Source organism: Miscanthus floridulus, chromosome 5 (genome assembly GCF_019320115.1).
Source record: "Miscanthus floridulus cultivar M001 chromosome 5, ASM1932011v1, whole genome shotgun sequence".
NCBI lineage: Eukaryota > Viridiplantae > Streptophyta > Magnoliopsida > Poales > Poaceae > Miscanthus > Miscanthus floridulus.
The window spans coordinates 111,755,989-111,766,026 of record NC_089584.1 but is presented as its reverse complement, the minus strand read 5'-3'; the positions used below and the strand labels follow the sequence as shown (position 1 = coordinate 111,766,026).

General features: G+C 47.2%; 2 protein-coding genes across 2 annotated transcripts; one reads left to right on the top strand and one right to left on the bottom strand.

Annotated features, from left to right (window-relative positions):
- The first annotated feature begins 4,435 nt into the window (after positions 1-4,435).
- On the top strand, positions 4,436-6,840 carry LOC136453052 (protein DETOXIFICATION 33-like). The gene is made up of 8 exons (XM_066453630.1): positions 4,436-4,561; positions 4,679-5,220; positions 5,333-5,419; positions 5,562-5,618; positions 5,768-6,006; positions 6,123-6,241; positions 6,331-6,417; positions 6,560-6,840. Exons 2-8 carry the CDS (start codon positions 4,685-4,687, stop codon positions 6,662-6,664), a joined length of 1,230 nt encoding a protein of 409 aa, XP_066309727.1. The 5' UTR covers positions 4,436-4,561; positions 4,679-4,684; the 3' UTR covers positions 6,665-6,840.
- A 310-nt stretch (positions 6,841-7,150) lies between these two features.
- Positions 7,151-8,024, bottom strand: LOC136453051 (zinc finger A20 and AN1 domain-containing stress-associated protein 3-like). The gene has a single exon (XM_066453629.1). It carries the CDS (start codon positions 7,951-7,953, stop codon positions 7,381-7,383), a length of 573 nt encoding a protein of 190 aa, XP_066309726.1. The 5' UTR covers positions 7,954-8,024; the 3' UTR covers positions 7,151-7,380.
- Between the last annotated feature and the right edge of the window lie 2,014 nt (positions 8,025-10,038).

Genomic DNA, 10,038 nt, shown 5'->3' with positions numbered 1-10,038 from the left:
GTTCTTTTCCTTCCATGACAAAACATTTCGGTTGTGCCATGTAAACATTTTCTCCCAAGTCCCCATTGAGAAATACCATCTTTACATCCATCTGATATAATTCTAAATCATAATGTGCCACTAATACCATTATGATTCTGAAGGAATCTTTACATGAGACTGGAGAAAAGGTCTAATTGTAATCAATCCATTCTCTTTGCATAAAGCCTTTTGCCATAAGTCGCGCTTTATATCTCTCTATATTCCCTTGAGAGTCAACTTTTGTTTTATAGACCCATTTACAACCTACTGTTTTAGCTCATTTAGGAATTATTTCCAAGTCCCAAACTTTATTGGCATTCATAGATTTCATTTCATCTTTCATGGCCTCAAGCCACTTTGATGAATGATCACTTCTCATGGCTTCTTCAAATGAGGTGGGATCATCCTCCATTTAAAATTCCTCAGTATTGTATACTTCATAGTCAGCAGGAATAGCTAATTTTCTAACCCTTTAAGACCTTCTAGGGGCCTCCACATTTGGCACATCTTCTATTTGAGGCTGTTGTCGCTCCCCCTCATGTGTGGCAATAGGATCTATAGGATCCTGAAGAACAGGTTCCTCATTGTCATTCATTGTTGCCACAGGTGGAATAATAACAAGTGCTGGCACCACAGTGTCTTGCACTATCGGTGCAGCGACAGCAAGTAGTGAAAAAAATGGCTCATGAATCATCGGAGTGGGCACATACACCCGCTTCTCTTCAAGGTCAATTTCTCGAGCTACCATGCTCCCCCTCATCATTTCATCCTCTAGGAAGACAGCGTGTCTCGTTTCCAAACTTTGTATGTATGTCTGGACAGTAGAAACGGAAATCTTTTGACTTTTCTAGGTAGCGAATGAAATGGAAACTCACTGTTTTGGGATCTAGCTTCCCAATGTTTGGGTTAAATACTTTAGCCTCAGCAGGACTCCCCCACACACGTAAGTGGTTTAGTGAGGGTACTCTTCCTATCCACAACTCATATAGTGTTTTAGGCACCGACTTACTTTGTACTCTATTGAGAACATGAATGACGGTTTTTAACGCCTCCATCCATAGGCTCAACAGTAAGGTGGAGTAACTTATCATACCGCGCACCATATCTATCAAGGTATGATTGCATCTTTCACCTACTCCATTCTGCTAAGGTTCGCCTGGTGTAGAATACTGGGCTACTATGCCATTCTCTTATAAGAACCTTGCAAAAGGTTCAGGAACTTGGCCATATGGGTATGCCTACTGTAGTACTTCCCCACATGGTCGGACCTGACTATCTTAATCTTTAAATTATGTTGGTTTTCAACTTCTGCCTTAAATATCTTAAATTTATCCAATGCTTTTATTCTTTCTTTGACTAGATAAATGTAGCCATAACGGGAGTAATCATCTGTGAATGTTATGAATGAATCATAACCATCCACGCTCTTTACAGGAAACGGACCACAGATGTCTGTGTGAATAATCTGTAGAATTCCTATGCTTCATTTGGCATCTTTCTTAATTTTCTTTACATACTTTCCTTTTATGCATTCTCTGTATTGTTCTAAATCTGAGAGCTCTAATGAAGGAAGAATATCATTCTTAACTAGTCTTTCTATTCTCCCCCTCAAAATATGGCCTAAATGACAGTTCCATAATTTCGACAACGCATCGTGAGCTCTCTTTTGTTTTCTGTTTACATCCACAGACGAGGATACATTCTCATTGTCGCACGCAACATTCCCATCATCGCATACAACATTCACATCATCACGTAGTGATAACAAATAAAGCTCATTTTGTAAGATAGCGAGACCAACACATGCATTATTAAATGTTATCTTACATTTGCCATTTCCAAAATGGCAATCATATCCATCGTTGTCCAAGCACGAAACACTAATTAAGTTTCTCTGTAACGAGGGAACATAAAGAACATCTCTAAGTATAAGTGTGAAGCCATCAGCAAGCTCTAGAGAAAGATCACCAACGGATTCAACATCTGCTCGGACTCCATTTGCAACTTTAACGTGTCTTTCGCTTCTTTGCGTAGTCCTCGTCGAACAGAATTTCTGTAAAGAATTAGCAACATGAACAGTTACACCTAAGTCAATCCACCAAGTAGATTTTGAATATTGTATATACAGGGATTCATTTATGAACGTAATAATGTTCTCACCTTTCTTTGCCATGATCATCTTTCAATAATCGGGACAATCTTTCTTATAATGTCCCATCTTCTTGCAATAGAGATACTGGTCTTTCTCTACTGTGAACTTGTTCTGCGGAGGCTGATGCAGCATGGGATCCTTTTCCTTTGATTTTGAGGAGTTAGTATTAGTATTCTTTTTCTTGTTGTCTTTAAGATAATTGATAGTGCCATCATTGACAGCTTTCATTCTCTCCTCCTCTTGCACACACATAGCCATGAGTCTCTCTATGTCCCACTTCTTGGGCTGTATGTTGTAGTTGACAACAAAAGTGTCAAACTCTTTTGGCAAAGAAGCAAAAATTAGATGGATAAGAAACTCTTCTTTGAGAGCCAGATCCATTGTTTTAGCATGGATGCCAAATTGCTCATCCTTAGTATGTGCTCTCTTATGCCACCAGTTCTAGAGTACATCTCTGTCACCCGCTGCTTTATCGGCTGGGTAGTATATGTCTTTGAAGAGCCAGTGAACTGACTCTTTATTCTTTCGAGGTACTCGGTGACGGTGTCACACTCTGTGATTGAGCCCACAATTGCAGGCTCAATCGTGTTCTTTATCACAACCATACATTTCTTGTTGGCAGTGATCCACTTCCTATGCTCAAGGTCATAGGACATCCTTTGAGATGTAAAATCCCTCTCTCTTGTTGCCCAAGCGGCATCAGCCTCGTTTGTCTCCCTCACCAGTGCCACAGGCTCAGTGGGACATGGTGAGGTGACTACCCAGTCCACCTCAGCCAAAATGAAGGCCAGGTCAATCTTTTTCTTCCACTCCGTGTAGTTATCACCTTTGAGAGTGGGGATCTCTTTGATACAACCCATTAAGTTATATCTGTCTAAAAACATAATTCATATAGAGTGAGAACATAAACATAATAATAACAATTGCATGCCTTAGTTCCAACGTTGATCAAAATTAAAACATACAATTGTCCTCTACACTAATTTTACATCACCGTTGGGCAGAAATAGAATTAATGCATGACAAAACTCATCATAAATAACATCATAATATTGTCATTAATCAACGTTTGTCAGAATAATAACAATATTATAATCAATTAAAAACATATCCATTTTCAAAATTAAATTCTCCCGTTGGTTCGAATTTAATAATGAAAATAACATCTTTAAATACGCAGCGGAAAAATAATTCAATTTAATGAATTTTGCCCACAGGACAAATCTCTTTTCTATTTTCTTTAAGCCATTAATCAATTTCCAGAAAATAAAACTTTTACTAGAAAAAGAAAAACAAAAACTGATTCATTTCAGCACTGTTCCTTCGGCCCAGCCGGCAAAACGGCCCGGCCCAACTCCCTTGCACGCGCGTTGCCCGCACCCAGGTCGCAACCTGGGCCTGGGCCGGCAAAGCCGCGCGGCCGCTCGCGCCCGCTTGGGCCGGCCTTTGGTCCGGTCGATCTCGGCCGCTCATTCGGATCCAACGGTCGTCCGCGCGAGTCACTCGATCAAAACCGCGACGGCAGCGGCTCCACTCAAACCCTAACGCCATTTCTTTTTTCCCTTTCTCTTTCTACGCTCTCTCACGCCGAGCTGGCGTCAGCGACGGCGACCACGGTGGCCGTCGGCGCCGGTGAGGAAGAAGGCCACCGGATGAAGTCCGGCCCTCCTTCCTCCTCTCTTTCTCTTCACCGCGCTCCTTTCTCCTCCCCTCAGCGTAGCCTTAGCGAGCGACCGAGAGACGGTGGAGCATGGCGCCGTCGCCCGCCCCCTTGCCGGCGTGCGCGCTCCCCAACGGGTGAGCGCGTCGCTGTCGAGCGGCCTGGCGGCGGTGCCCTACCGCGCCCGTGGAGGCCGTGCCTGAGCGGTAGCGGCGCTTTCTTTTTGCGCACCAGTGAAGCAGTGCTTCCCGCACGACGGCGGTGATGGCAGCGGCAAGGTAAGCCTCTTTCCCTTCCCCTTCCTCCCCTTCCGGATCTATTCTTGGGTTTCACCGATTGGGATTAGGGTTAGGGTTTATTAGGTTTCGGGTTAGGATTTCACTGTTCATCTTTCCCGTGACTGATTCACGGGTTTGGTTTTGGCTTTGAGATCTGAGACCCTTTATTTTCTCAGATCTGAATGGGTCTTCTCTGTTTCTTATCGTTCACCCGTTCTAGATCTAAGAACCGTAGAAAAACATGTGCTCCGGTACCATTGTTAGACCATAAGATCCCGCATGGATCTAGCAGGGTACTTGCTGTTGAATGGGTAGCATGTCCTCACCAGAATCTTCCAGTTCCTGCTTGGCTTCGTCACCACGGCCTTCGTCGGCCACATCGGCAAGGTCGAGCTCGCCGCTGTCTCCATCGTCAACGTCGTCGTCGAGGGCCTCGCCTTCGGCCTCCTGGTAATCAAAAGCCACCAATCTCGTCGTCGTCTTAAGTCTTACGGCGTAGCATATCGCTGCCTATGTGACTGATCGCTGGTTTTTCTTTCTCTCTGCGTGCCCATCGATCGCATGCAGCTTGGTATGGGGAGCGCCCTGGAGACGCTGTGCGGGCAGGCCGTGGGCGCCGGGCAGCTCCAGATGCTGGGCGTCTACATGCAGCGGTCCTGGATCATCTGCCTCGCCACCTCCATCGTCCTGCTCCCGCTCTACATCTTCACGTCCCCGATCCTCCGCCTGCTCCGGCAGTCCGCGGACATCTCGGCGGTGTCGGGGCGGTACGCGCGCTGGTGCGTGCCGCAGCTGTTCGCGTACGCCGTCAACTTCCCCATGCAGAAGTTCTACCAGGCGCAGAACAGGGTGTGGATCATGACGGCCATCTCGGGCGCCGTGCTGGCCGTGCACGCGCTGCTCAACTGGCTCGTCGTGGCCAGGCTCGGCCGCGGCCTGGTCGGCGCCGCCGTCGTGGGCGACGTCTCCTGGTGGCTCGTCAACGTGGCGCAGTTCGTGTACCTCGTCGGCGGCTCCTTCCCCGGGGCATGGACAGGGTTCTCGCGCAAGGCGTTTGCCAGCCTCGGCGGCTTCGTCAGGCTCTCCATCGCCTCGGCTGTCATGCTGTGGTTCGTATACACGCCGTCTTCTTTTTCCTTCTTGATTGATTGAGTTCACTAATCGCTGCGTCGGGGAATATATATTACTGATTGACATATATAATATATCTGGTTGGTGCAGCCTAGAGATGTGGTATTATACGGCAGTGCTCATTCTGGTTGGATGCCTTAAGAACCCAGAGATTCAAGTTGATGCGATCTCCATATGGTAAGTGCCATTTGTTTCAGTTCGATCATCTTTCTAACAGCATCTGACTCTGCATTTCACAGAGAACACGTTGGCAGGCCTGTGTGGCCCCTGAAATCGTGATGATTCAATAATAATTCTTTTTTTTTTATTGCTGTAACAGCATGAACTATCAGCTTTGGACACTGATGGTTGCTGTTGGATTCAATGCTGCAGTAAGGTAACGTCCAATACTGTTTTGCTTTTCGGCACCTTTCATGTATATATATATTTCTGAAATAAAAAGAGATCTTTGAGCTCTCAATTGTTGGCAATACTGGCCACTGACATACGTAGCTCTTCCTTTCCGTTTCGTTCCCCGTACGTCAGTGTTCGCGTGTCCAACGAGCTTGGCGCCAACCATCCAAAGGCGGCCAAATTCTCCGTCGTCGTTGCCACCGCCACATCGGCCGCCATCGGGGTGATCTTCACGGCCGTTGCTCTGGCGGCGAGGAAGCAGATGCCTCGGCTTTTCACGGGCGACGACGTGGTCGTCAGGGCGACTGCCAAGCTGGGGTACCTCCTGGCCGCCACCATATTCCTCAACAGCATCCAGCCGGTGTTGTCAGGTACTAGAATCTGCATTGCGCAATTCCTGATTTTTCAGAGAAAACACTGACGATGCAGTATGCACGCAGCTGGTTGTTTTCATGCTCATGCTCAAAGCCGTTGGTGTTTGTTGTAGGCGTGGCGATCGGTGCCGGGTGGCAGTCCTTAGTCGCGTTCGTTAACATCGGCAGCTACTACCTCGTCGGCCTGCCCCTCGCAGCTGTGTTTGGCTTCAAGCTGAAGCTCAATGCAACAGTAAGACAGGCCTGGAAGATGCGATGTTGCTCCGTATTTGATGGCCTTCCTTCCTCAAAGGCAATTTGCTGATCTTGTATGTGCTGCAGGGGATTTGGGTGGGCGTGTTGATCGGAACGGTGTTACAGACTGTGATTCTGTTTGTAATCCTCAGCAGAACCAAATGGCAGAAAGAGGTACAGTACTACTCCAGCTGGAGTATCTAGTAACTACCTCTTCATCATCTTCTTTTCTGCTTTTGTTCCCATATTCTGCAACATTATTTTTCTGCTATTCTTTTTCTGCTCTTGTTCCCATGTTCTGGAACATTTTGTGCAGGCTACGCTAGCAGAGGAGAGAATACGGGTGCGGGGAGGAAACGTCGAGCTGCCACAGACTCAAGAAACGAGACCAAGTGAAAACACCGCCGCACCTGTTTCATAGGAAACCAATAGAGAATAAAAACAGGAATTGTTACCATTTTCAGCCGTCAGAAATTCAGAATCATCTAGTGTGTGATGAAGTGTGGAGTAGTAGGACTCGTAACAGATGGAAAAATGTGAGACGCCTACAGCTGTGTGCGTGCGTTTGACGTTTGAACCATTGAGTAGACACTTGGTTACTCGAACTCACCTGATTGATGATGACTTTGCTCGGCCTACTCGACCGGCCGGGCAGCTCGGGCGGCTTGCTCTTGCTCACAGCCGGGCCCTGCTGCACACCTCAGAGGGGCCATGGTTCCTCACGTATTAAGCACTTTTTTAGGTCCGTATTAAGCACTTGCAAGAAGGCATGCTCACAGGGAATCAAGAACCAACCATTCATATTCGCAAAGGAAAAAAACTAATCGTTCACGACTAAAATTTGGCAATGAAAATGAACAAAATACAGAGTGAGAAAGCCCATGCCATCTTTGATTGGACGGAAAGGAGAAGAAAACAAATTCATATATATGCATATACTTGTGTTCTTGATGACGACGATCAAATAGGTTACACGGATGACATCTGATGATCTGAACAGCATGCATGAGGCGCCTACACATGGACATCCATCTGATCCATTACAGAGACAGAGATGCAGAAGCCACGACCTGGCTACAAAACCTACGACGACGAACTCCGTGAAGGAAGATGCGTACGTGGGCGCTGAGCCGCCGATCAGATCTTGCCAGTCAGCTTCTCCGCCTTGATGACCGGGTTGGCGCGGGCGATGGCGTCACGGCTGGCGCCCTTGAAGTCGAAGCTGCAGCCGTGCTCCTCCGCGTACCGGTGGCTCCCGCATAACGTCTTCCCGCATCGGCACACGAACCCCGTGAGCCCCACCTTCTTGCAGCACGCCGCGCACAGGCCCGGCGGCGCCTTCTTCTTGGCCGCCGCCTCGGGCGCGGGGGGCGGCGACACAGCGGCGGCTTCCGATGCGGCGCCTTTAGCAGGAGGAGCCAACAAACAGACGCTGGCGGCGGGCGCGGGCGCGGCCGCCACCGCTGGCTTAGCCGCCGCGGCGGAACCGGCGGCGCTGGGCTCGGGGGTCACCGCGGTAGGGGTGGATCGCGCGACCACGGGATCGAACGCCGTGGCAGCGGAGGAGGCGCCTGGACCGTCCGTCATGGTGCAGCAGTGCTTCTTGTAGTAGACGGAGCACATGCCGAGGGGCGCTGGGCTCCCGAAGAAACCGCAGCCCGCGGCGCACATCGGCGGGGCGCCACTGCTACCTATCTGCTGCTGCGACATCCTGCGCGCGGTGTGCGGATCACGATCACGTTCACGCAGGGGGTGGTGCAGCGGTTGTAGAACGCCATACGCTTTGTTGTCTCTGATGGATCGTCCCTTGAGTAGATTGGTGCGAAGCGTGGTGCGGGACAGGATTTATAGCGCGTCACAGATCGAATCCAGGGTTAGGGTGCGGACGGCTACGATTCAGACTCTGAACTCGGGGTGGATGGACCCAAAAGTATTCAGAACTAGCATGTAACCCCGCGCTTCGCGCGGGCAACAGTGAACGGTGGAGGGGAAAAAAGAGGTTGGCACTGTTTACAGTGGTATGTGTGCGCCCCGGTTGAACAGTACCTACGATGGGACACCCCTCAAATTTAAAGCTTTAGTATAGATAGATTGCTATCTCTCAGCCGGTTGTTTTGGCTCTCTCTAACATTCAGATCTGCGGCCGTCCATCTCGCTCTCTGTGGCTGGCGATATGCGGCGCGCTCGGCTTGGGTGCGCGGCGGGTGGGGTCGCTGGCGCTCGGATCCACCGCCACCCCGCGCGACGGCAGCGAGGGCGGCTCCTTGGCAGAGGCCGCCGCCCAATCCTCCTCCACCGCAACGCTCCGCTCGGCAGAATCGACCGGCCCGCTCGGTCTCTCTTCCTCTGTTTCTCTGCTTCGATCTCAGGGCCCTTCAGTCCAGCGCCCAGGCAGAGCAGGCCGCTCGCCCCTGCTCAGCAGTATCGCTGCTTGCCCTGCGCCGTGCGCTCCTAGCACCAGGCAGGTGCTCGCCCGTGGAGCTCAGCGGTCCGATCGATTTTCTCTGCAGTAGTGCTCGGTGGAGAGCAGAAGCCTCTACTCGGTGGAAGAAGGGATAAGGTTGGGGGAGGGTGGGTCCACCGCATTTTGTGAATAATTTGTAATTTGTTTTAAAATTTGTGAACAATTTGAAATGTATTTCTCTCATACATGGAATCCATAAAAATAATTTGTAATTTTTTTAAAAAAAATTGGCATATGTTTGTGTTATTCTGAAATTACACCACTGTCCAATAAATTACACTGAAGAAATAACTATAAATATAGGCGCCGTTCGACAGGTAAGGAAACCAGCCGGAATTAACTGTTCACGGCTGGTTTTCACTGTTCATGCTCTCGTAAATTTATCCAGATTCCTCTAAATTTCTCCCAGCGAACAGGGCCATAGTAATAAGACGGTGTAAATATAGTTATAAGACAGTGTAAGTGTATGGAAAAAATCTTATTGTTGAGAGAGGCTAAAACAACCGGTTATTGGCTAGACAGATTCAAATTATTCTCTGGATATGAATTCTCTCTTTTCGTTTCTTGACTTGATTCGGACTGTCTTTAGTAATCAAACGAAACTATAATTTGTATGATAAAACTGAGAAAGTGATGTTTCTAGTCTAGAGTGTTAATTGTGAAACAACAAACACGATTCGTGATGAGACATGGGGTGGAGTTGTATCCAAAGTTGAACCGGAATGCTTGACATGATCATTTCAACACAAATTAAAAAAAAAATATGAACACGAATTGAAAAAAAAAACCAAATTTTACACGCAAAATTGCATAAACAAATTCATGTACAAAAGTTTATACTCCGTCTGTCCCAAAATAGAAGTAGTTCTCGCTTTTCGAAAAGTCATCTTTTTTTTAACTTTGATCAATTATATATATAAGAATATTAATATTTATAATACATAATTAGTATCATTAGATAGATCGTTGAATATACTTTTATAATAAACTTATTTGGAGATATAAATGTTGCACGTATTTTTTATAAACCTAGTCAAAATTGAGAAAGTTTAACCTGCACACATCTCATAAGAACTTCTATTGTGGGATGGAGGGAGTATATTTAAATGACAAAAGTTTGTGCACATATTCAATTATAGGGCAAACATATACATACAAAATTTATATAAAATAAGTTTATTTATCAACTTTTGTTTTGTCTTAGGAAAATATTACTATATTTACAAAAGGAAATATGCAAAACATTTTTTTCTAAAGCAAAAGGTTTTAAAAAATAAGTGGATGAAAATAATTGAAAAAAGGTAGGAAACAAAAAGAAATGTTGCCATGCC